Consider the following 25632-nt stretch of genomic DNA (forward strand, 5'->3'; position numbering starts at 1 on the left):
CTAATTACAGGCCCGCCGCCACCGGCATTGCGTTCTAGTCAGTCCCCCTCCTCCTGCTGAAGAAATGGTTCAAATGAACTGATTTTATTATGCTAGAAGCCTCGCCCCTTATGCAGATGAGGACATTAAACTACCTCAGTGGCATTACATCACAAGCCAGGATTTATGCCTATTAGAAGGCTCCCCAGGTATTAGCCCAGAAGTCTCTTATCTTTTGCATACACTATGCTAATGGCCCAAGATCTCCCTATGCCACTAGTTCATTACATCTCTGTTTATGCAAAGGAACAGACCCTCTGAATAATCCAGTTTTAGCATATTTTGCACTTTATGTAAATGAGATAACCTCTAAATAACCCTGGTTAATTACCATTACACTATCAGCCTAGGCTACCTTGTATAAGTTAAGCAAACGAACAGAAGCCCTTAAGCACACGTCGTTTTGCCTTATCAATAGCCACTCTCTTATTGCATAAATTATGCAAATATAAAAGAGCTTAATTTGAAACCAGGAACCTCCTTTGCTTCGCAGATATTACGCAAATGAGAGACAAACCCACCACACTTCTGCTGGACCACAAACCTCTCCTCTTTTGCATAAATTATGCAAATCACAAAAATACCCCCTAAAGGCCGCTCACTATTCCATCCTGCAAGATTTCCCACCTCTTCTCATAAATTATGCAAATTATCAGTCCTGCGCACACGCTCTGGCCCTGGGAAGCCCCGCCCCCTCCTGATTGACCTTTCTCCGCCCCTCCCAGCCTCTAGCCCCGCCCTTACGCAGCGTGGGGGCGTGGCCTCCCCTGCGCCGCCGGGGTCTGGGACCCGGATGGCCGTTTAGTCGGTGCCTAGACGCCGAGGCTCCCACATCGGGCCCTGGAAAAAAATAATAAAACAAGGGGGGGGGGGGACCCGCCGTAATCCGCATCCATCCTCCGCCTGGCGACCCCATCCGCTCTCGGGAAGCCCGTATCTGGATAGAGCGGACCGAGCCCGATCCGAAGAGGTGGGTATCGACCCGGTTCCGACCCGCTGGGCTCGGCGCTCAGCCCCTATAAAGGAGGCGGGGGGGGGGGAGACGGATCGGCTTGAGCCGGTAGAACGTTCAGGCCTCCGCCATCTTGTTCCCAGCCCTCGCCTTCTCCCTAACCCCCCATCTTCATCCACATCCATCCGCCCCTCGGGGGCCCCCATCCTCCCCCCTGGACCCCCTCATTCCCGCCCAAATCGCTCCCCCTGCCACCTCCAGGGGGCATTTGCCCCTTGGGGGGCGTCTGGGGTCACTAACCCCCCCCCAATTCAGAGCCTCAGAGTGGAGGGTTCAAGTGACTGTTGGGGGGGGAGTAGCCCCCCCATTCCCCAAAACTTGTCCCCCATGGGCTCAGTGAGGGGTCACTATGAGGGGTACGCAGTGGTGGGGGGGCTGGATCCCTCTTGGACCCCCATTTGGCCCTAGAATTTCAAAGCCACTGAAGCTACCCCAGAATTTTAAAGGGGGCTGAGGGGTTAATGGGGTTTTTGGGGTGAGGGGTTTCTAGGGGGGGGCTGGGCAGGTGGGGAGAGACAGGGTGAAGGCTGCTGTCACCCTCTCCCCCCCCCCCCATCGCTGTCAGTTTTGCCCCCAAGATTCAACCCACTGGACAAATCCGGCCTGCTCTTTGTGGGGTCCTGACACACTTTTAGGAGCGGTCTTGGGGTACCAGAGAAATCTGGGGTCCCTGTTGATGCGTGGGCAAGGGGTGAATCTCATTGTTCTTTCCTTATTTCCCCGGCACCCTAAAAAAAAAAAAAATCAACCCCACCAAACATTTCAACCCTCATTTTGGGTGGGCTTTTAATGCTACTGTTGGGGGGAGTGTGAAATTTGGGGTGCACATCCCTGCCAGAGCAGGGCTGCATCTGATTGAACCCGCTGCTTTGGTTTTTTTCCAGTGGTACCCTAACAAAAAAAATCGAAACCACTGTAAAACCCTCATCTGTATTTCTGGGGTGGAATATGTTCCTCCATTGGGGTATTGTTGAAATGTGGGGGGGTAAATCAGCGCTAATTAAATCCCTTTTCATTCTTTCTGTAGCACCCTAAAATATTTGTTACTGACAAAACCTAGCCCACTTTTGTGGGGGGTACTAAGAAATGATGATGGAAATAATGGGCGGTCATTGAAATGTGGGATGTATGCTGGCGGTAGGACAGGGGTGCCATTTAATGTCTCTCTTTCCCTCCTATTTAAAGCGGCACCCTGAATTCATCTGAAAAACCCCATCCATGCTACTGAGATGGTACTGTAATTTGGGGTGCATGCCTGTTGGTCTCGTGTAAACCTCCTTTTCAGCCACACCTGAGAAAAATCTTAAACCGCTGTAAAAAACAAAAGCACCCCCTCCCCCAATTTTTGGGGTAATAGACAACTTTCCTCCTTGTGGGGTGCTGGTTTAGGGCACAGCCGGGGGGGTGGTGGATCGAAATGATCCCCAATCCTTTCTCGGCCGCACCCTCGTATTTTTAATTGGTGGGGGGGAAACCCAGTCCCCCATTTTCAGGCTGCTGGAAATCGGGGTGTTGCTGAAATCTGGGGTAGGGGAAGGTGATTGTGAAGCAGGAGGTAGCTTTTCCTAATATTCCCCACCCTAAAAATAGTCCATTGCAATAGAAGGCATAAATATGGGGTGCTTGTAGTAGAATAGGGGGTGAATTAGCCCGTACGTTGATACCACCCTAAAAAAAGACCATTGGCAATTTAAATGATTTCATGGTGGTGTAGAGATTTGGGGGTGTATTTTGATGGTGTTGTGTAGCATTACCCCTCTTTCCTCTGTCCTGACACACCTGTTAGTCCCTCCTTTAAAATGATATTGGGGTGATTCACATTTGGGGTGTGTGACGGGATGAAGGAAGGTCTGTGTATCCCCCCCCCCCCGAAATAAGCCCCAATAACAAAAAAAAAAAAATCCACATGGGTGTTTATTTGGGGTGGGGGGGTGCTGCCATTTTGGGGTGGTCCATTTGAACTCTACCCTATATTTCAGCACTGCCCTACACCTGCCAGCTGAAGGCATCAATCACAGATTCATTATCAGTCTGTGATTAGGGTGGGAATCAGTGGGTCTCTGTTGGTTTGGGGGGCTGAATTCTTCTTTTCTTTCTCACCCCGTAATTATCCTTGTCTCATAAAGACTGTTTAGGGCTATTATAATTGAATTTGAGGAGGTATGTATGTGGTGGAATGGAAATTTTACCCCACCCTTTCTTAATGCCAACTCAGGCTTCAGCAGCTAAATTATTTATATTCAGTCATTATCTGATGGTTTTTTTATTATTATTTTTTAAATTAGGTTGAAAGTGAAATTTGGGGTGTGGAGCGGATGCGGTCTTGTTTTTTTTAATCTAGGAAAGAAGTAAAATAAGAGATCTGTGTGAATTACTAATAAATATCCATTTAGATGTACAAACTCATTACATTTTGGGGTTGTGGAGTTGGTAATTGGTCCCGTATTTAAATAAAAATGAGAGACTAGAATAAAGAATGCATACCGTGCTGTGTATACTGTAGGACTAATAACATAGATTGAATGGAAATTACTGACCGTTATGTGGGCATTTAAAAGATGGGGGAGCGAAGGGGGAAGAATGGGGTTGGTATCCCTCGTTATTTTATTTTTGTTAATATGGGTGTGCATAGTTGGTGCAAATTATTACCGTATTGTGTGTCATCTGTCTCCTGAAGATCTGGGGAGCTGGGACAGAACCGAAGAATAAGCAGGCTTAGTTAGGGTTACAAGAAAATGAGGAATGGGGCGGAAAGGAATCAGCTAAAGTAATGGGTGGGGTCTTCTAATTTGCATGGTCAGGACAATGTCGACATTGGTGGGGTGTCTTTGACATCTAATGATGAATTTAGTAGTCAAGCCGTATCTGTGTGTCATGGCGACTCTCGGATTAAGGCTGGGGGTCTCTTACCTGGAATTTATGGTACAAAAACATTCATTAATTCAGTAACTGTAAAGATTTTAAGACACCTCCCCAGGGGTATGCCAGTGGCACCCTACTAAAGACAATGCTAAATTAATAAACCATTCTAAATGAACAGACATTATAATGAATTAACGTCCAGCTAGAGCCGTATTTGGGTACTGAAATCAGGGACCACTCTGATTATGCTGATGAATGCCAAATCCGAATGGTTTATTAATTCCATCTGCAGTGATATTCAGGATAACCTGCTCTCTGTACACTTATTGTTACCCAATGCACCAGTACGTTTTGCTGCGTTGTGAATGGATCCCCTTTTTTGTGGGGGTGATGCTAAAATTATACCTAGGGGAATCTTTATTTTCGTCTCCCTTCAGTACTCCTGATGGAGCATCCGTAATGTAGCCAAATTTATACGTTTCGTGGTGGGGAACTAAATGTATACCATCGCCACAAAGAGACCGGAGGAAGAATTCAGGTTTATGTGTAATGTCTTTTTATCAGGATGGCGCTAAAAGTAGGGCCAGGAGAGATTGTTAAACCTTCCCTTTAATTACTAGGTAAATAATCCACAAATATTAGCATGCATCGTATCTCTTAGAGAGGCCCCAAAATTACACTTACTCTAAAGCTTCATACACTGTTTGAGGGGCAGCCGATGTTACATGTGACTGTAATGGGCCTTTTAAAAAGAAAATCCGTAATTTGAATGATCAAAATTTGTGCAAAGAACTGGACACCTGAATAGCGAGGGTTTGCCTGATCCCAAATCAAGATTAAAATACAATATCAATTGTCACTTTCCCAGTGAGTTCGACTGGATGCTGCCCTGTCCCTGGATACTTCAGATGTAAGAGGAATTGGTGCTTAAAGAAACCCCAACCTCTCTGCTTCCTTCTCCGACAGCTTCCTTCTGTCTGCCAATCAAATATCTGTAAAATAAAGATTCTTCCCTCCCACCCCCTAAAAAAGTGTTTTGCCCCTTGGTCTCTAAGTAACTTGCAGTCATTTGTGGGAGATAATTGTCATGGTGTTACAATCTTAACACAGGATTTCAAAGATGGGCACTTAATGCGATATGTGTTTATCCAGTGCTGTATCATTCACCCTTTGATTATATATAAATCATGTTAATGTTTTGTATTTTTCTGCATCTAGTGGATACAGCTGTGAATTGGACCAGTTATTAATATTGTCTTGTTTACTCCTCACTTTGTGATGTGATTGTCCTGTTTATTTAACAATATTTGTATTTCATGGTGGTGGTACGTACCAGGTACACTTAATCCTGCCTGGATGGGCTAGATTATCTCTTCCAGGCCTACATTTCTGTCATTCTGTGGTGGTTGTATCCCCTGTTCATTTGTTAACAATATATATTGTGCGTGTATATTGTTAACTTTCTGTTTAACAATATAGTTTTGTATTTAACAGTATATTTATTCATTCTGGGTGCATTTTAATCTTTGTTCCTAAAAATATCCTGTATTCTCTTCCTTTCTTAGCAATATTTCTTAACAGTATCTTGTATTTCTTAGCCATATTGGTGTGACATTGTTAACACAAGGTACTGCCACCCAATAAGAGGCATGCATGGTATCCTTAACAGTGTTTTCATTAAGTGTTTACTCCATGACTGGATTGTTTCTCCTTTAAATCTTAATAATCTTCATGGCTCTGGATGTCTTGCTAACAAGTAGAGAGATGTGAACAATCTACATCAACAATAAGAAATCCTCACAGTAAGAAATCATTTTGAATTAAAATGTCTGCAAATACAGAGTACTGCTCTTGAGACAAAAAAGCTGTTTATAAGGTTTGCGCCCCATCCCGCAATAATGACCCTTAGCTTTTACCTAGCACTTCCCATGTAGAGCTTTCAATGTTTTACTAAGAAGGGTCAATATCCTTCTCCCGAGTTTACAGATGTGGAAACTGAGTCACAGGGGAAGTGACTTGCCCCAAGGTCACCCAAGAGGCTGGGACGGAGCTAGTTCAAGGCAGGTGTCCTGAGTCCCTGTCCAGTGCATTATCTGCTAGGCCACAGGCTTTCTGTAAAGAAAATGCAGGATGGTATTTACGACTACAGAGCACTGTACGTAATCCACCAGAGAAATTAATTAATATTGGTGGTCATTGGAAACACAGAGGCTCGTACCAGTGTCTTTGCGCTGTGTGGGTTATTTATACTTGGCTGTATTGGTTAACAATCTTTGTATTTATTAAGATTCTGGATTTTTTTCCTCTCCTGTTCTTGACCAGTTGTTTTTTGTTGATTCCTTCCATTCCTCCTCATTTAACAGCGTTTGATTATTCTGGGTAGATTGTAAGAGGACTGTGTAGTTTTCATGTGGATTTGTTTGTGACCTTCCTTTGTTAATAGTAATTTTGTTAGCGATAATTGTGGATGGCTTGTAAACTGAATGCTTTGGATACACCTCTCCATTAGCAGGATTTTTTTTTGCTAGCCATATTTGTTACTCTCTGCAGATTGGACAGTTCTTGTATGGATTTATTTACACCCCTCTTTATTCTTAGGCTATTTTATGAGTTGTTCTTGGAGTGGATTGTGTTTACACTTTTATTTTCTCTGTCACGCATTCCTGTTCTCCTGCTTGCTTCCCCGCCTTCTGAAAATCCAGCCAGGAATTAATTCAGGGTAGAGCAGTGGCCTGTTGGACAGGGGGTCAAACTAGAGGATGACAGTTATCCCTTCTGGTCTTAATCTGTGAAAATAAACCCAGCCATCAGTATCAAGACCTCCGTGAGGTGTGGCTGTAAAATTACCACATGTCAGTCTGCGGCAGTGAAGCCATGCGTTTTAAGGGACCATTAGATCATCTGGTCTGAGTTTTCTTGTGTCAGCCTGGCAGGTTGGAAATCCCAAACGACAATAGCCGCCCCATGGCCTGTGATTTCCGAATCTGATCTCTCTGCGCCATGGATTGATCTTTAATTCTGTCCTCACCAAACCTCCCCCTAAATCGGTCTGCGCTTGGGGAGGAGGGGAGACATCTCTGGTTCTTTCCCCGCCGCCCCTCTCTTTCCCCCTCATGGCTGCTAAAAAGCAGCCAATCTCATTTTCCCCTTTCCCAGGCCCTGCCAAGGGAGCGCTTGCAGCCTCGCTGGGCTCTGGAGAATTCCTCCCACCTGCAGCCTTTCCGCCCAGCTGTGTCTTCCAGCTCTGGGCTGGGGGGTATTGGCTCAGCCAGGAAGTATGGGGAAATGGGGCACAGTGATTTCAGAGAGCGAGCGCACAGATTAAGCTTTCGATTAGAAACTGCTGCAGATACCTTGACGAGACACCTGCTTTACAGGGATGTGTTTTACAGCCAGGACTCTGGGTTTTGTCCCCAGCTCTGGGAGAGGAGTGGGGTCTGGTGGGTTAGAGCTGGGGGGCTGAGATTTCATATGGCTGACTCCAGGTAGCTTTATGCTGGATTTCCCCATCGCCAGACACTTGGGGTGAGTTGCACCTTCCGAAATCCCAGACAGCCCCATCCCGTGTCCTCACCCGACCCCAGTACTGAGCTATACCACAGCTGTCAGGGAGACCCTGGGATCCCAACGTCTCAGCTGAGGTGAGCTCAGGCTCAGAGGGTGAGTCAAGGACGTGTCCTTAAAGGGGCAGGCATAGGTATGGAGGATGGAGTGAAACTAACCCCAGGGGTTAGAAACGCTTCCCTTCCCTGCCCCGGGTCTGACCAGGAAGGAAAACACCAATTGCCTCAGGGCCATGTAACTTGTTTCTTTGGGATTACACAAATGGCCTGATCAGTTTCATCTTCCCTTATTTGTTTGGGACTACAGAAATAGCTCCCTCATTCCTGGTTCCCTGTTATGTGGCTTTGAGGAAGTACCTGCGTCACTTTCACAGTCTCTTGTTGTTTGGGACTATGTTCGGAGCCAGATCTATTTCACCCCCATTGTCTTTATGTTGCAAGGGGAAAGTTTGAAATCCAAAGCAAACCAGCCCCTGTCACTTTGAAGTTTGAAATTCCAGCAAAACCTTTCCCAGGGATGCTGGGTTGGCTGACTTATTCTTATAACAACCCTCACGTTCTTGGACTTCAAATAAAAACTATACAGGACTCAACCATTCTCATAAAAAAACCAGGGCTCACTTTGTCTGATACGGTCTCCATCATTTTTTTTTTTTTTAAATGTTATCTCCTAGGAAGTGGGTGAGGTGGTTTGTGTGGGACCTAACATAAGCACAGAGCTTCAAACCAATTCCTCCTGAAACACCAGCTTTCAGCGAAAAGGCAAATACGGCCTTTGGATTTGTAAGTGACAAGGAAACTAGGAAGCGCAACAAAATGGCAGGATTCCCGGATCTTCTCCCAGGCTCTAGCTGGGGTGTGGGGTTAGAGGGGATGGGGCTGGGAGCCAGGACTCCTGGGTTCTCACCTCTGTCCTTCCTGCAGACAGAGGCACGTTTCGCGAGGAGCCAGGAGGAACCAACGTACTCAATGACCTTCCAGCGCGATGTCAGATCGTTTGGGGCAAACAGCAAAGGGGAAGGATGGAAAAAAGTATTCGTCACTCAACCTGTTTGATACGTACAAGGGGAAGTCCTTAGAGATTCAGAAACCCACAGGTACAGGCACGAGGGGGAGCTGTGCTGCAGGGAGGCGGGTGGAGGGGTCAGAACAGGCCCTAACTTCTCTCTCCCTACAGTAGCCCCTCGCCATGGCTTGCAGAGTCTCGGGAAAGTTGCCATTGCCCGGCGTATGCCACCCCCTGCGAACCTGCCAAGCTTAAAAGCGGAGAACAAAGGCAATGACCCCAACGTCTCACTAGTACCAAAAGACGGGACAGGATGGGCAAGCAAGCAGGAACAGTCAGACCCAAAGAGGTGAGGAGCCTTCCGCTCTGTGTGAGGGTGGGCCTGGCTCAGAGGGGCAGGGAAATGGGACATGGGGCCTTTCCTCTCTAGGGGGCACCGGCTCCCATCTGGCCCCAGGTCTGAAGTCTCTTTCTCTCTCGCTCGCTCTCCATCGCCTGGCCTCTTTCATTCCCTCCATCCCAGTACCGATGCCTCGACAGCTCAGCCGCCGGAATCGCCGTCACCGCCGGCTTCACAGACGTCTGCCTCAAACCCACCGAAACGACCCCCAACAGCACCCGAGGTGAAGATGGTGGGGGGGGGGGGGGTTTCCCTTGACAGAGATCAAGATCCTGGGGGTGCCTTTAGGGGAACTCCCCAAACAGTGTCCATGGTGGAGAACAAGGAGAGTCCTGACTCCCAGCCCCACCCAGCCCACCGTTCTAACCACCACTCCAATTCCAGAGTGGTAGAGAGAACCCAGGAGTCCTGGCTCCCGGTGCCCCTGTTCTAACCCACCAGACCCCACTCCCCTCCCAAAGCCAGGGGGAGAACTCAGGATTTCTCTCTTGCAACCAGCCTGTGTCCATGTCGCTGACACCTAGACCCTGCTGGCATTTCCTAGGGCCACAGGGGGCGCTAGTGCTGGAGGTTGGTGCTGTAACCTCTCTGCTGAAGGAGCATCCCAGCCTTGGCCCAGGACCCGAGAGTGAATCAATGGAGCTGTTCAATGGGCAGCTGGGAACGTGGGGCTGGTGGGTGGATCTTGGGAGGCTAGTGGGGGCCTGCAGTCCCCAGAATCAACCTAACCCTGCCCCCTCCTTTGTTCTGTCAGAATCCCCCTACAGTAGCAAGCGGGGTAAAGTCTTGGGCACAGGCCAGCGTTACCCATGGAGCGCAAGGAGATGGTGAGTTTGTTTACTGATCCCCCAGAGTGGAGCTCGGGGCACTGTGCTGCAAGGAGCTGGGGCTTCTTAGGAGGATGCTCTAATGTCAAACACACCATTAGCCCGTGGAACTCTCTGCCACTTGATGTCATGGAGTCAAAGAGCCTAGCAGGCTCAGACACTTCAATGGCTGATGAGAGCTCTCAGACTCAGTTAGAGGGGATGAGACTTGAGGGCTCAAACCCCAACCCAACTGTCCAGGGCCTGAGCCCACTGCTGAGCCAGTGATCAGGAAGGACATGCCCACCCCCATTGGGCACCACCCACAGGCTGGTTTCTGGCGTGGACTTCTGAAGCAGCTGGCCATGACCACTCAGAGACAGGCTAGGTGGGTCCCAGTCTCATTCAGCCTGGCAGTTCCCTGACTTGGTCCTCCAGGGTCATAGAGGTGGTAATTCCTCTGGTCCTTGGTCCTCCGGGGTCATAGAGGTGGTAATTCCTTTGGTCCTTGGTCCTCCAGGGTCATAGAGATGAAACACATTGGCCCTCAAGGGTTGGAGAGTTGGCACGTCACAGCCTCTTGCTTCTGGCTTCATAGAGGCAGAGGATAATAGGCTCACTAGGGTCAAAGAGGTAGCAATTCTCATCCCTTTGGTCCTGAAGGGTCATAGAGCTGGAAGATAATTGGCCCTCCAGGGTCATAGAGGGGACAATTCTTTCTGTTCCATGGTCCTCCAGGGTCATAGAGGTGGGCTAGACAGTCAGCCTCCCTCTCTCTGCAGGTGGAAAGGGATCAAGCCTACTGTCGCGATTCTCTCGCGAGGAATTTCCGACCCTGCAGGCGGCTGGAGACCAGGACAAAGCTGGCAAAGAAAAGGACACTACCGATGCGTCGTATGGGCCCGGACCAAACCTCCGCCCCCAGAGTGAGCCCTGCCCCTACAGGGGGTGCTCCCCCACCCAGGAAGGGGTGCCCCAATGCAGCACTGGGGGCCTCTGCTGCAGGGCGAGGGAGGGGGACACAAGGAGAGGCCTGTGACATTCTGTGTCATCAAACACCCCAATGTCCTGGGCCCCCTAACTGAACCGTGAACCCGGCTGTGTCAGCCAAACCTTGGCCAGCCCATTCCCCCGCCTACCACAGGGTCCCTCCACCCTACCCCCTGCGCGGGTCCCCTTCTCTGTGGGTCACGGCCTTGTTCTGTTCAGCTGGTCCCCTGTTTCTGCACCCCACCCCAGAGGGGCCGCATCTCTGTGCTGGGCCAGGTCCCCGGACAACCAGCCCCCGTGGCTGCGTGTTGCCTTACCCTTTCCCCCTTTCCTTTGCAGATGCGACGAGCTGGCGGGATGGAGGCGGGCGGGGCACTGATGGGGAGGTGCCCGAGCAGCACCCTGGAGCCCCCGACGGGCGGGCCGGGGTGGGCATGCAGCCCTCCGCCCCGCCCCACTTCCCTCCCTACCGGGGCATGATGCCACCATTCGTGAGTGTCCCGGGGACAGGGGTGGGGGTTTGCTCCGTGGGGAGGGGAGGGGGAGAGAAGAGGTGGCAGGGAGGTTTGGCCAGGGGTGGACACCCACACAGGGAAGTGATCCATCTCTGACTGAGGGAGTGTCAGCAGATCGAGGGTTATGGGGAGGGGCTGAAATCTCCCACCCCCCAAGCATTGGGGGGCCACCCTAATGGCCTGTCTCCCCTTAGATGTACCCCCCGTATCTCCCGTTCCCGCCTCCGTATGGGCCGCAGGGACCTTACCGCTACCCTACCCCGGACGCACAGAGGTGAGTGGAGGGGTTTGGGGGGCATCAGGATGCCTGGGTTCTCTCCCCAGCTCTGGGGGCGAGTGGGGTCTAGCAGTTGCATCCAGGAGCCAGGACTCCTGGGTTCTCTCCTTGGCTTGGGGGAGGGGAGTGGGGTCTAGTGGGTTAGAGCAGGGGGGTGGGGCTGGGAGCCCGGACTCCTGGGTTCTGTCCCTAGCCTCTCTGTGCTTCTCCCTCCCCCCCAAGGTTCCCGCGGCTGGCTGGGCCCCGCCCCTCGCAGCCCCCCCAGCGCGTGTCGGAGCCGGTGAGCCGCCCGCCCGTGCTCAGGCAGGACGACCTGAAGGAGTTCGACGAGCTGGACCAGGAGAATGATGAAGGCTGGGCAGGTAGCGCCCCTCACTGGGGATCCAGACCGGGGAGGGGGCGGGTGTCCTCGAAATCCCTCTGTGGGGGGTGGTTGGGGGGCGCTCCCTTCTAGCCCGGCACCCTGGGGTCCGGCTGCGGGACTCTGATGCCGTCTGTCTGTCTGGCCAGGCGCGCACGAGGAGGTGGATTACACCGAGAAGCTGAAATTCAGCGACGAAGAGGACGGCAAAGAGTCTGACGAGGAAGGGGCCGAGAAACAGTAAGAGGGACCTGGGACGCCAGCCCCCTATCTGCCCTTCCCCTGCCACCCATTGGGCCCTGCCAGCCTGTCCTGCCATCCTGCCCCCCGCTTGGACCCGCTGGCCCATCTTTCGCCCCATCCTGCCCCCTCCGAGCTCAGACTTGCTGGCCCGTCCAGGCCCCTGGAACCAGCCCAACCTGCCCCACATCCCTGCCCATCCCTTCACCCCCACACCCAGCTCCAAAAAGGACCCACCAGCTCATCCAGCCCCCTGGATCAGACCCGCCAGCTTGTCCTGCCCCACAACTCTGGATCAGTCTACTGGCCCATCCAGTCCGTCAGCACAGACCCGCCGGCCTGCCCCCTTCCACCCTCTGGCTCGGTCCCGCTAGCCCATTGTGCCCTGCATCTATGCCCCCCAAGCCCGGATCAGCCTCACAGGCTTGCCCCTGCCCCACCCACCCCCGATCAGAGCCGTGGTCCATCTCGCTGTGTTTATTGCTGATCTCTGACCTCTGCCCCCCAGCCAGGACAGCGAGGGGCTGGGCCTCGAGGGCAAGAAGGCCAGCAGCCCCAAGGAGGAGCTGCCCCCTGTCAAGGCGGCCTGGGCCGAGGGCTCCCGCCCCCCGGAGGGGGCCAAGGAACCGCCTGCCGCCCCCACACCTCGCCCCCCGCCGCCGCCACCCCCACCCCCCAACCGGGGCAACTGGGGGCAGCCCAACGACTTCCCAGTGAGTGTTTGGGGGGGGCTGGTCAGGGGGCACCCGGCATGTAGGGGGCTGGAGGGTTCGCTGTGGGGGTTCCAGGGGGACCTAAGGGCAGCGGGGCGAGAGCCCGGTGCGGAGTCGGGGGGCCGGACTAGGGTTCCGGGGCGGGGTGGGGGACGGCTGGGGCGAGGGGCAGGGCCCAGCTCCCCCTGACCCCCCCCCCCGCCCCCCAGGCGCGCCCCCCGGCGCCGGAGGATGAGGACGAGGCGTGGCGGCAGCGGCGGAAGCAGTCCTCCTCGGAGATCTCGGTGGCGGTGGAGCGGGCGCGGCGGCGCCGGGAGGAGGAGGAGCGCCGCATGCAGGAGGAGCGCCGGGCCGCCTGCGCCGAGAAGCTCAAGCGCCTGGACGAGAAGTTTGGGGCCCCTGACAAGCGCCTCAAAGCCGAGCCCCCCAAGGAAGCGCCGGCCCCCCCGCCGCCGCCGCTGCCGGCCCCGGCCCCGGCCGTCCCCAGCCCCCCGGCCGCCATGGCCCCCCCGGCCCCTGCTCCCCCAGAGGAGAAGAGAGACCAGGAGGAGCCGACCCCGGCCAGCAAACCCCGGAGCAGCGGGAGCAGCACCAGCTTCGACGCCGGGCCAGGTAGGAGGCACCTTGGGGGCCCCAGGTAACCCGCCCCCCGCCCCCGGGGGCCACATCTCAGCAGTGGCCGCCGGGTAACCCTCCCCTGGGGGCCACATCTCAGCAGTGGCCGCCGGGCAACCCGCCCCCGGGGGCCGCGCCTTGGGGGCCCCGGGTAACCCTCCCCTGGGGGCCACATCTCAGCAGTGGCCGCCGGGCAACCCGCCCCCGGGGGCCGCGCCTTGGGGGCCCCGGGTAACCCGCCCCTGGGGGCCACATCTCAGCAGTGGCCGCCGGGCAGGCGAAGCCAGGTGAGGCCTCTCTGCTCCCGTGTCGTGCCCAGCGACTGACGCCCCCCACGCCCCCCGTTCTTCCCCAGCCGAGCCCCCTGCAGCGCCTGCCCCCAAAGAGGCGCCCGAGGTCCCGGAGGAGCCAGTGATGGTGCCGGCCCCCCCGGCGGCCCCTGCCGCACCCAAGACGGAGCCCAAGGGCGAGACCGTGGCGCCCCCACGCCAGCCGCCCCCGGCCCAGACCCTGGGCTACTCCAAGTACCAGAAGTCTCTGCCGCCCCGGTTCCAGCGGCAGCAGCAGGTAACAGCTGGGGGGCTCCCTAGGGGGCGCTGTGCTGGAGGAGGGGGACTGGGGGGGTGCAGCCCTGCATGGGGGGAGCCATTGGGGGGGCCCTGCGTTGGGGGGGGTGCGGCCCTGCGTTGGGGGGGTGCGGCCCCGCGTTGGGGGGGCCCTTGCTGGGGGGCCGTGGGGGGGCCCTCGCCGAGCGGCGCAGGGGGGTTGGGGAGGGCTTCAGCCCAGCGGGGGGGGCCTTGCCGAGCGGCACGGGAGGGTTGGGGGGGGCCTCGCCGAGCGGCGTGGGGGGGGCTTCAGCCTGGCATGGGTGGGGGCCTCACTGAGCGGGTCGGGGGGGGCTGCAGCCCGGCGTGGGGGGGGGGCCTCGCCGAGCGGGTCGGGGGGGGCTGCAGCCCGGCGTGGGGGGGCGCTAACCCCGCTGTGCCCCCCAGGAGCAGTTGCTGAAGCAGCAGCAGCAGTGGCAGCAGCAGCATGGGCTGCCCCCGGCGCCCCCCTCCCCCCAGCAGCAGGCGGCGGCCTCCCTGGCGGGCCTGGGCCCCTCGCCCGGTATCCACCCTCCGCAGGGGGCGGGGCAGCAGCAGGCCCCGCCCCCCCCACAGCAGGCCCCGCCCAAGGCCATGTACCCAGGCTCCATGGGGCGCCCCCCGCCCATGCCCCAGATGAACTTCGATCCCCGCTGGATGGTGATCCCGCCCTACATGGACCCACGCATGATGCAGGGGCGGCCGCCCATGGACTTCTACCCGCCGGGGGTGCACCCCTCTGGTAAGCCCCGCCCATGCCTGGGTCCTGTGACCCACTGGCCCCGCCCATGCCTGGCTCAGGGGACTCCCTGGGCTAGACCCGAGTCCCATGATCGCCCACTGGCAACCCCCTCCTGGGGCCTGGGTCACGTCTAAAACAAGTCAAAAACCCCTTGGACAAGTTAGAGGTCTTCAGGTCACCAGGGCCCGATGAAATACGTCCCAGAATACTCCAGGAGCTGACTGGGGAGAAATCGAGCCGTTAGCGATTCCCTTTGAAAAGCTCCGGAAGACGGGGGAGATTCCAGAGGACTGGAAAAGGGCAAATCTAGTGCCCATGTATGAAAAGCGAATGAGGACCACCCGGGGAGGAGACCAGGCTGCTTCACTTCTGTACCCGGAAAGATAATGGAGCAAATCATTAAGCAGTCAAATTGCAAACACCTAGAAGATAATGAGGTGATAAGTGACAGTCAGCCTGGGTTTGTCAAGAACACAGCGCCCCAAACCAGCTTGAGAGCTTTCTTTGACAGGGTGACAAGCCTGGTGGCTGGGCGGGAGACGAGGTATATCTTGATAGTGTCTTGCATGAGCGTCTCATAAGCAAACTAGGGAAATACAACCTGGATGGAGCTACCATAAGGTGGGTGCAAAACTGGTTGGAAAATCGTCCCCAGAGAGTCGTTATCAGGGGTTCACAGTCAGGCTGGAAGGGCAGAACGAGTGGGGTCCCGCAGGGATCGGTTCTGGGCCTGGTTCTGTTCAGTATCTTCAGTATCAGTGATTTAGATAACGGCATACAGAGGACACTGATAAAGTTTGCGGCCGATACCAAGCTGGGAAGGGTTGCGAGTGCTTTGGAGGGTAGGATTAAAATTCAAAATGATCTGGACAAACTGGAGAAACGGTCTGAAGTAAGTAGGAGGAAATTCAATAAGGACAAATGCAAAGTCCTCCCCTTAGGAAGGATCAATCAGTTGCACGCGCACAATGGGAAATGACGGCCTAGGAAGGAGTCCTGCAGAAAGAGACCTGGGGGTCAGAGTGGAGCAAGAGCTAAATATGGGTCAACAGTGTAACGCTGTCACAAAAAGAGCGAACATCCTTCTGGGCTGGAGTAGCAGGAGTGTTGTAAGCGAGAGACGAGAAGTAATTCTCCCGCTCTGCTCCGCGCTGATCAGGCCTCAGCTGGAGTTTTGTGTCGGGTTCTGGGCGCCACATTTCAGGAAGGACGTGGACAGATTGGAGAGAGTCCAGAGAAGAGCAACAAAATGATGAAAGGTCTAGAAAACTTGAGCTAGGAGGGAAGATTGAGAACCTGGGTTTGTTTAGTCTGGAGAGGAGATGAGATGAGAACGGTTTTCAAGTAGGTAACGGTTGTTAGGAGGAGGAGGGAGATAAATTGTTCTCGTTAACCCCTGAGGACAGGCCAAGAAGCACTGGGCTTAAACTGCAGCCAGGGCGGTTTCGGTTGGACGTTGGGAAACGCTCCCTGGCTGTCCGGGTGGTGAAGCCCTCGAATAAATTGCCCGGGGCCGGGGGGATTTGTGAGAGCAGGTTGGACAAACCCCTGTCGGGGGTGGTCTCGATATCCTGAGTCCTGCCACCCGTGCAGGACTAGGGACCTCCCGAGGTGCCTTCCAGGCCTACACCCGCACCTGGTCACATGATCACCCCCATGCTTCCTGGTCTGGGTCATGTGACTGCTGCCATGCCCTGACACTGCCCCATTGGTCTCTAAGTGCATTGTGGGGGGAGGGGCATGGCTGCCTCCATCATGGGTAGGGCTAGTCTAACCCGGGGGGCTGTGGGTCTGTTCCAGGGGTGCCGGCCCTCTGACATGTGCTCTCTGCCCCCCCTCCAGGCCTGTTGCCCCGCGAGCGCTCAGACAGCGGGGGATCCAGCTCGGAGCAGTTTGAGCGTCACCCCCAGATCCTGCGGGAGCGGGGCACCCCGCCCATGGACCCCAAGCTGGCCTGGGGGGGAGACGTCTTCGCTGCCACTGATCCCCGGCCCCTGGCCTCGCCCCTCCGGCAGCCAGACGAGGAGGAGAAGGGCCTGCGGTGAGTGGGGGGAAAGGGGCTGGCAGCCAGGGGCGTGGATGGCATGGGAGGTCTGTGGGGCAGAGCAGAGGACATTGACGGGGTAGGGCATGGGGCAGGGGAGGTAGGGAGGTAGGGAGCCAGGTTTGGGGCAGGTAGTGGAGGGCCCGGCTCCTGGGCTGACGCCCCTTTTTCTCCCACCAGGAGTGAGACACCCCCTGTCCGCCTGCGGGAGACCGCCACCCCCCAGCCCTACGTGGGCAGCTACCCAGCCTTTGCTGAGAATGGCGCCCCAGCCCCCCTGCACCGCTTCCCAGGGGACGAGTCCCGCCCAGGAGGGCCCTGGCCAGCCGGCCTCGCCCTGCCCCCCAACACTCCAGGGGAGCTGGCCAGGAACGGGCGCCCCGAGGCCTTGGCCCAGCCCCCCCAGCGCCAGCCGGACGAGAAGCCCCCAAACGCCGAGGAGCCCAAGGAGCCAGGGAGGGGCCCCGGGTTCAAGGAGCCCCTGGCGGCACCCAAGAAACCCCCCATGGAGGAGCCGGCCCTGCCCCCCAAGGAGGAGCCGGCCCTGCCCCCCAAGGAGGAGGCGCCACGCCGGGCCGAACGCCCCTCACGCCAGCCGCACGATTTCCACCGTCCGCCGCGGCGCGAGGCCAAGACGGAGACACGCTGGGGCCCCCGGCCGGGCAGCAGCCGGCGGGCGGAGGAGCCGCCAGGCGGCGAGAAGCCCCCGCGCAGAGCCGGGCCCATCAAGAAACCCGCGCCCCCCAAGGAGGAGGCTGAGGAGCCGCGCCCTAAAGCCAAAGAGGGCCCTGAGCCAGCGGGCGCCAAGCCGGACCCCCAGCCCGGCCCCAAGGAGCCCCCCAAGCCAGGCAAGGAGGCCAAAGCCAAGGCTCTGGTGAACGGCACCATGGCGGGGCCCCCCAAGGAGCAGCAGGGGGCGCTGTCGCCCACCCGCCGGCGCCGGGAGTGCCCCTATGACCGTGGGGGCGGCAGCTACATGGGGCGGGGGCGCGCCCGGGGCCGGGGGGAGTACTTCGCCCGTGGGCGCGGCTTCCGGGGTGCCTACAGTGGGCGCGGCCGGGGTGGCGGGGGCCGAGGCCGCAGCAGGGAGTTCCGCAGCTACCGGGAGCCTTTCTACCGCCTGGAGGAGGGGCCAGGGCCCGCGGGCGGCGGGGGGGGCCCCCGGCCCCGCAACGCCAGCGAGACACGTAGCGAGGGCTCCGAGTACGAGGAGATCCCCAAGCGCCGGCGGCAGCGCGGCTCAGAGACGGGCAGCGAGACCCACGAGAGCGCCAGCGATGTGGCCCACTCGGACAAGGAGGCGGCACCGGCCCCCCTGGCCCCCCAGCCCGCCAAGGGGGAGCGGCCCCGGGGCCCAGCCACTCTGCCCCGCTTTGCCGACAAGATCCCGCCCCGCCTCTCGGAGCCGGGCGCCCGCGGCGGCCGTATCTTCACCCCCCGCGGCGTGCCCTCCCGGCGTGGCCGCGGCGGGGGGCGCCCCCCGGCCAGCACCTGGAGCCCCCCGGCCAAGCCCCCACCCGGGAAGAAGCCGGAGCGGGAGGTGGTGCCGGATTCGCCTGGCAAGGAGAAGGTGGCGCCGGGGCCCGGTCTCCCGGCGCCGGAGGATCTCGCCGGGCTCCAGGCCCCCCCCAAGCAGCCGGGGCCACCCCCCAACGGCGCGGTGGATCGCAGCTTCGAGCGGCCCCCCCGCCGGCGGCGCCATGGCCGCTCGCAGCAGCAGGACAAGCCGCCCCGCTTCCGGCGGCTGAAGCAGGAGCGGGACAACGCGGCCCGGCTCAACGGGGAGCAGCGGGCTGGGCCGGGGGCCCCGGCGCACCCGCCGCCCCCCACCCCGGCGGAGGAAACGACCTCCCGGCGCGTGGCCGGCGCCAAGTCGCCCGACCTGTCCAACCAGAACTCGGACCAGGCCAACGAGGAGTGGGAGACGGCCTCGGAGAGCAGCGACTTCACCGAGCGCCGGGGCGGCGGGCCGGGCGAGAAGGAGCCGGGGGGCCCCCCACCCCAAGCCTTCCTGAAGGGGGGCGGCGCCCCCTCCCTGGGGGGCCGAGGGGCCGGCGCCGACCTGACCCTCGCCCAGCGCAAGGAGATGTCCAAACGGAGCTTCTCCAGCCAGCGGCCCGGCATGGACCGGCAGAACCGGCGCCCCAACCCCGGGCCCAGCAGCGGGGGCAAGGCCGGGGGCCGCGGGGGGCCCAGCGGCGGGCGCGGGGACAAGAGGGCCTGGCCCTCGCCCAGGAACCGCAGGTGTGGGGGCAGACACGGACAACGGGGGGCACATGTTGGGGGTGGTCGGGGGGAGGAAATTGGGGGGCAGCGGCCCGCAGGCCCTGGGGAGTGGGAGCCAGATGCGGGAGGCACTAATGGGGGCTCATAACGAGGGTACAGGGCGTTAATGACAATGGACCGTCACTGGGGGGGAATTGGGTGAGGTGGGCAGGGCCCAGGGGCACAGACACGTTGCTAGGGGTGGGCGGGGGCAGATGCAGGTTTGGGGGGGCTACAGGTGGGCAGGACTGGGGGGCGCCCAGCGGAGGAGCGCCCCCCACCCCTAACTCGCTCTCCCCCCAGCCGCCCAGCGGAGGAGCGCCCCCCGGGGCTGAGCCTGCCGCCCGGGCCCACCACCAGCGCCGTCTACCGGCTGGACCACGTGGTGCCCAGCGACCCGGCTGGCATCCAGCAGGCCCTGGCTGAGCTGAGCAGCCGCCATGGTGCCCACGCCAAGCAGCCGCCCCCCGGCACTGCACCCGCCTCGGGCCCCACGCCGCCGGCTCCCTTCCCCGCCCACCCGGGCGGCTACAGCCGAGGTAACAGCCCACCGGCCCCACCCAGCAGCCCGAGACCCAGCAAACTCGCTGCACGCGCAGGCCCCAGCCCAGCCAGGGTGGGAGCCGGCGCCCCTAGGGCTGGGGTCGAGCTCCTGAGCATAGCCAGCATGACCCCACGGCGCTGGGGGGTCGTTTCCTGCTGCTCCCATTGGCCAGGAACAGGGAACTGTGGCCAATGGGAGCTTTGGGGGCGGTGCCCGCAGAGAGGGGAGTGCACAGGGGTGGGTTGGCCCCTTCTGGGAGCAGGGCAGGCAGGGGGGAGGCGCCTGCCATAAGTGTCGCGGCTCCCCGAGCCCTGAGCCCCCGCCCGGAGCCGGCTCCCCGTGCCCTGAGCCCCCGCCCGGAGCCGGCTCCCCGTGCCCTGAGCCCCCGCCCGGAGCCGGCTCCCCGTGCCCTGAGCCCCCGCCCGGAGCCGGCATGCCATGCCCCTTCCTGCACCCCTACCCCCGTACCCCGACCCCCTGCCCGGAGCCGACACCCCGTGCCCTGAGCTCCCGCCCGGAGCCGGCATGCCATGCCCCTTCCTGCACCCCTACCCCCGTGCCCCGACCCCTCTCCCGGAGCCGGCACCCCATGCCCTGAGCCCCCTCCCGGAGCCGGCACCCCATGCCCCTTCCTATCCCCCTATCCCAGCCCTGAGCCCCCTTGCCCCTTCCTGCACCCCAGCCTGGTGTGAGTGAGGGTGGAGGAGAGTGAGCAAAGGGGGGGGAGATGGAGTGCGCAGGGCGGGGCCTTGGGGAAGGGGCGGGACCCCAGGGAAGGGGCGGGGGAGACCCTGGGTTGCCTTAAACTCAACAGGTGATCTTGGGTGTAAGAAGGTTGGAGCCCACTGCCCTAGAGTGCATAGACCCTGGGCCCCGTTCCCTGCCCCCCTGAGCCAGCCAGTCCCCGCCCCGGGGCCGGAAGGGAGCCGGCGCCCCCCAGAGGGCAGGGACGCACTGACCCCCGCCCTGTGTTTCAGAGCCTCCGTTCCTGGCCAAGACCCAGCTGCTGCAGTCGGGCGCCAGGGCCCTGGGGGACGTCCCCGGGGTTAACGGTTTCCTCCCCAGGCGCCGGGATCGGCCCCACAAGCAGGAGGTGAGAGGGGACGGCGGGAACCGGGGGGCCCTCCCCCAAGCGCTTGCCCCCCATGGCATTAACACTCCTCTTCGTCCCCCGCAGGACCCCCTGGGCTATTCCCACAGCCCTGGCTTCCCCATCCCCAAGCAGGACCCCCCCAGCGCCCACCTGGGCCAGCGCGGCAGGAGCAGCTCCTCCGAGGGGCTGGCACCCCACATCTGGAGCCGGCTGCAATCCAGTAAGGAGCTGGGGGGCAGGACCCAGTCGCCCTGTGGCCGCTGGATCCTTCTCAGGGGGCAGTTTGGGTGGCTGCTGATAGATCCCCTCCCCCCAGGTGCCCCCAGGAAAACCTACCGGCCCAGATCTGTGGAGCCCTGGATGGACCCGCTGAATGCCTTTGAAGACGTTGTCAGCACAGAGGTGAGCGCGGGGGACAGCGGGGGGCTGCCCCAGGGGCTGTACTGCAGGGAGCGGGGCAGGGGCAGCAGGGGGCTCTCCCGGGCAGTCGGGGCTGCCCCCTAACCTATTCCCCCCCACCCCCCCAGATGAGCCAATCGGACAGCGGGGTGGATCTCAGCAGCGACTCCCAGGTCTCGTCAGCCAGCTGCAGCCAGCGCAGCTCTCCCGACGGCGGCCTGAAGGCGACCCCCGAGCCTGGTGTGGGGGGCACGCAGGGCGCCCCTGGGGCCGAGGGGGCAGCACCCAAGGAGCAGGGCAGGAGGCCAGCACCCAAAGACACCAGCCCTCACAAGGACAAGAAGGTAGGAGGGGGGCTGGGGCCCTACGGGGGGGGCTGATCTGCTGGTGGCAAGAGGGGGCGCTGAGCTGGGGCCTGGGGGGGGGGGGGGCAGGAATGGCTGGGGGCCATGACTTACCTCTCCCCTCCCCAGCAGGCCAGCAGCCCCCCGGCTGCTCCCCGGGCCCTTCCTGGCCCAGGCCCCATCGGGACGGAGCGTTCCCAGCGAGCCGAGATGGCCAGGGAGAGCAGTGGGGGCCCCGAGCCCAGTCCCGAGCCAGCGACCCCCAGCCCTGGCCCCCCCATCCAGTTCGGGGCCAGCGACAAGGTGAGCAGCACCCCGGACGCCTGGGTCCTAACTCGGGGCTGGGGGTTAGAGCGGGCAGGGGATGGGGGGAGCCTAGATGCCTGGGTTCTCCCCTGGCTCTGGGCAGGGAGAGGGATCTAGTGGTTAGAGCCAGGGGGGCTTGAGATCCAGGACGCCTGGGTTCTCTCTTGGTTCTGGGTGGGGGCTGGGGGCCAGGACATCTGGGTTCTATTCACCTGGCTCCCGTCCCTGCAGGACACTGACCTGGGGCTGCTTGTGAGCGAGGGCAGCAAACCTGGCAAGGAGCCCCCGGCCCCAGGCCTCACGGAGGGGGTGAGTGAGGGGTGCCCGGATGCCTGGGTCCTGTCCCAGCTCTGGGAGGGGGTTGGGGGAAGGTGAGTCCCAGGACTCCTGGGTCCTGTCCCAGCTATGGAAGGGTGAGTCCCAGGACTCCTGGGTCCTGTCCTGGCTCTGGGAGGATGATGGGGATCAGTGGTCTGGGGGGGCTGGGAGCCAGGACTCCTGGGTCCTGTTCTAGCTCCGGGAGAGGGCTGGGATTGGGGGAGGGGCAGTCCCAGGACTCCTGGGTCCTGTCCCGGCTGGCGAGGGCGCGCGTTTTCACCTGCTGCTGTTCTCTCCCCAGCTGGCGGCCGTGTCCCGGGAGTGGGAGCTGCTCCCGCCCCCCAGACCCAGCACGGCCCCCCAGCCCGTGCCCGGGCGGCCCTGCGAGCCCAGATCCCTGGCCCTGGGGCCAGCGGCCTGCGCCCCCGGCCTCCCCGCGGAGCCCTCGGCGTTCTCAGGTAGGGGTGGGCGGCATGGGGCACTGGGGGGCCGTGGGGCCAGCCTGGGTCTCACTGCTCACTGCTTCCCCCTGCAGGTGAGAGGGGGCAGAGCCAACGGCCCTACCCCGAGCTCTTCTACAGCAGCCAGCCCGGCATGGCCCAGGTACCCTCCGTCTGGCTGGGGCGGGGCAGGGGGGCTGGCCGGGGGGCTGGGCGGGTGGGGCTGGCCGTCTGTCTGACCCACGCCCTCTGCCCCCCCCAGCAGGTGCCCAGCCCCCCCGTGGAGTCCCAGCTCAACAGCACCGGCAGCTTCCGCCCGGGGACCCCTTCTCTGCATCCGTACAGGTAAGGGGGAACGGGGGTCCCTCGTATTCCCGGCCCCCCCGAGCCGGCCACGTGTCGACGCTGGGCGAGGGGTCCCCGTATTCCCGGCCCCACCCCAGAGGGGCCGCCTGTCGGCGCTGGGCGAGGGGTCCCCGTATTCCCGGCCCCACCCCAGAGGGGCCGCCTGTCGGCGCTGGGCGAGGGGTCCCCGTATTCCCGGCCCCACCCCAGAGGGGCCGCCTGTCGGCGCTGGGCGAGGGGTCCCCGTATTCCCGGCCCCACCCCAGAGGGGCCGCCTGTCGGCGCTGGGCGAGGGGTCCCCGTATTCCCGGTCCCACCCCAGAGGGGCCGCGTCTCCCGTCCGTGTCTCCGCTGATCCCCGTCTGTCTCCGCAGATCCCAGCCCTTGTACCTGCAGCCTGGCCCGGCCCCCGGCTCCCCGGCGGCCCCCGTCCTGCCCGGCTCGGCCCTGCTCTCGGGAGTGGCCCTCAAGGGCCAGTACGTGGAGTTCTCGGCCCTGCAGGCGGCCGAGCTGGCCAAGCTGCCGGCCACGGGGCTGCTCTACCAGGCAGCCCCCCCCTTCCTCTACAGCCCCCCCTTCTGTGGCAGCCAGCTGGGCCCCGAGCAGCCCCTGCTCCAGGTACGGGGGTCTCTGGGGGTAGGGGAGATGGAGGGTGGGTGGGAGAGGGGGTGGGGCTCCCTATGCCTGGCTCCGCCCCTGATCCCTGGCTCCTCCTCCTCCGCCCCAGGTGCGGCAGGAGCTGAACCCCCCCTCGGATTTCTACGCGGGCTCCCTGCCGCAGGCCAACCAGAGCAACTTCCTTCAGGGCCCGGGCCCCGCCCAGCAGGTGAGCCCCGCCCCCTATGTGCTGGCTCCGCCCCCTGGCTCTCTGGCTCCCTGGCTCCGTCCCTGTGCGCTGACCCCTCTCCCCCTGCAGATGCTGCTGCCCATGGTGGATTCGCAGCTGCCCCCCGTGGTGAACTTCGGCTCCCTGCAGCAGGGGGCGCCAGCAGCCCCCCCACCCCTGCCCCTGGTGCCCGTCACCCCGGCCCTGCGGCCCCCGGGGCAGCTGGCTGGGCGCCTGGTCCCCTCGGCCGTCCGCGCCTTCCCCCATGGCATGGGGCGCACAGAGGTAAGGGGGAGGGAGGGTCCCCGGCTTGGGGAGGTGGGGGGCTGGGGGTACTGGAGGGGCCCCGGCTGAGCCCTGCTCCCCTCTCCCCACAGCTGCACCCCATGGAGCTGAAGCCCTTCCCCGAGTACCGGAAGCTGAGCAATCCGGGGGGGCGAGCCCCAGCGGTGGGCAGGTGAGTAGGAGCGGGGGGTGCTGAGCCCCAGGGGGCCCCCTCCCACTGGGACCCCCTCACCTACTCTCCTCTCCCCCACAGAGCCTGTGTGGGCCCCTTCGGCTCCCGCCTCCGGGCCCCAGGATCCAGCTACGCCGGGGTCAGCCGCAGCCAGCGCCCGGATGGTGGCCCACCGGTGAGCCAGGAATGGGGCATGGGGGTCTGGCTTGGGGCCTGGGCCCTCTTTCCTCTGGGGGACGCTGCCCCGATCCAGCCCCTGGGCGAGGAATGGGGCATGGGGGGCTGGTTTAGGGCCTGGGGCCTCTTCCCTCTGGGGGACGCTGCCCCGATCCGGCCCCTGGCCGAGGAATGGGGCATGGGGGGCTGGTTTAGGGCCTGGGGCCTCTTCCCTCTGGGGGACGCTGCCCCGATCCGGCCCCTGGCCGAGGAATGGGGCATGGGGGGCTGGTTTAGGGCCTGGGGCCTCTTCCCTCTGGGGGACGCTGCCCCGATCCGGCCCCTGGCCGAGGAATGGGGCATGGGGGGCTGGTTTAGGGCCTGGGCCCTCTTTCCTCTGGGGGACGCTGCCCCGATCCAGCCCCTGGGTGAGGAATGGGGCATGGGGCCTCTTTCCTCTGGGGGACGCTGCCCCGATCTGGCCCCTGGGTGAGGAATGGGGCCTGGGGCCTCTTGTGGATGCTGCCCTGATCTGCATGTGGGGGGGGAAGTTGCACCCCATGTGTGTCTGACTGACTCTCCCCCTCCCCCAGGTCTCTCAGTCGGACGTTCTCTGCTGGACCCCCAGGCCCTGGGAGCGACACCCCCCAGCACACGAGGGGCCCCCCACCCGCCGGCCCCCCAACCAGAGTGACAAGCAGGATCCTGGCCTCACCCACCAGCGCTAGCCAAGCCCCTGCTTGGGTTGGGGCCATGACCTGACCTGGGCGGGGGGGGCCCTGTTGCCTCCTCCCCCTCAGTGAGTGGGGAGGGGAGGACCCCTTCTCCCTGTTAATTTCTGAGCTGGGGGGATTCCAAGGGGGCAGGGAACAAGATGGGGGGCTGCCCCTACTGAATGTAACTGGAGTTGGTTTTGGTTTTGATTCACCTGAATTAATTTTGGGGGGCAGGAGTTGGGGTCCCCTGCCTGGCTGTGTGTAAATATATGTGTAGGGCAGGGGGCTGTCTCTCCCCTCCCCCCACTGGGGGGGGGAAGGGCACCCCAAGGCTGGGGGGAGGGGGGGATGCCCACAGGTTTGTTACAAAATAAACTGAAAAACTGTTTAAAAAAAATAAATAAAAGGTTGAAAAACAAAAATGGGGGGCTGTGGTGGGGGGGGCAGCTAGGAGCCTTGTAGGCCCTGCTGCTGTGGGTTGAGCTATAGGGGGCCCTGTGCTTGGGGGTGGGCAAGGAGCCTAGAACCCAGGGGTAGCCAGCTTGAGGGTCCATCCGTCCTGTCTGGGGCAGGCACACAGGGACCAGGGCTACTGGCCCAGCCTGGCTACTGGCCATTGATGGACCTACCTTCTAGTACTGTTCCGCCCCCTGT

At 60.9% G+C, this 25632-nt stretch overlaps 1 protein-coding gene across 5 annotated transcripts; it reads left to right on the forward strand.

Annotated features, from left to right (window-relative positions):
- The first annotated feature begins 819 nt into the window (after positions 1–819).
- PRRC2A (proline rich coiled-coil 2A) lies at positions 820–25400 on the forward strand. Of its 5 annotated transcripts, none has more exons than XM_084648296.1 (32): positions 820–1009; positions 8401–8573; positions 8654–8831; positions 9006–9105; positions 9637–9709; positions 10471–10614; positions 11018–11169; positions 11388–11467; positions 11693–11832; positions 11981–12071; positions 12580–12784; positions 12994–13396; positions 13755–13966; positions 14392–14725; positions 16568–16766; positions 16950–19013; positions 19338–19573; positions 20556–20671; positions 20756–20891; positions 20988–21073; positions 21199–21414; positions 21544–21717; positions 21952–22029; positions 22340–22496; positions 22574–22641; positions 22741–22823; positions 23198–23441; positions 23551–23649; positions 23740–23934; positions 24027–24106; positions 24188–24281; positions 24856–25400. In XM_084648296.1, the coding sequence occupies exons 2-32, from the start codon at positions 8462–8464 to the stop codon at positions 24988–24990; spliced, it is 6684 nt and encodes a 2227-aa protein (XP_084504422.1). In that variant the 5' UTR covers positions 820–1009; positions 8401–8461; the 3' UTR covers positions 24991–25400. The 5 variants fall into 5 exon arrangements, with proteins under 5 accessions (XP_084504422.1, XP_084504425.1, XP_084504423.1 ...); XM_084648299.1 differs by having other exon boundaries at positions 22744–22823; XM_084648297.1 differs by having other exon boundaries at positions 21547–21717.
- The last annotated feature ends 232 nt before the right edge of the window (positions 25401–25632 follow it).

The sequence above is a fragment of the Lepidochelys olivacea genome (assembly GCF_965140295.1).
Source record: "Lepidochelys olivacea isolate rLepOli2 genome assembly, chromosome: 14".
Classification (NCBI taxonomy): Eukaryota; Metazoa; Chordata; order Testudines; family Cheloniidae; genus Lepidochelys; species Lepidochelys olivacea.

What these genes read in the sequence shown, in the direction of transcription:
- PRRC2A (XM_084648296.1), top strand. Translation starts at nt 8,462, where the DNA reads ATGTCAGATCGTTTGGGGCAAACAGCAAAGGGGAAGGATGGAAAAAAG. An exon ending in GACCCCCAACAGCACCCGAG is followed by an intron (nt 9,106 to 9,636) that starts GTGAAGATGGTG and finishes TTGTTCTGTCAG; the next exon opens with AATCCCCCTACAGTAGCAAG. An exon ending in GAATGATGAAGGCTGGGCAG is followed by an intron (nt 11,833 to 11,980) that starts GTAGCGCCCCTC and finishes CTGTCTGGCCAG; the next exon opens with GCGCGCACGAGGAGGTGGAT.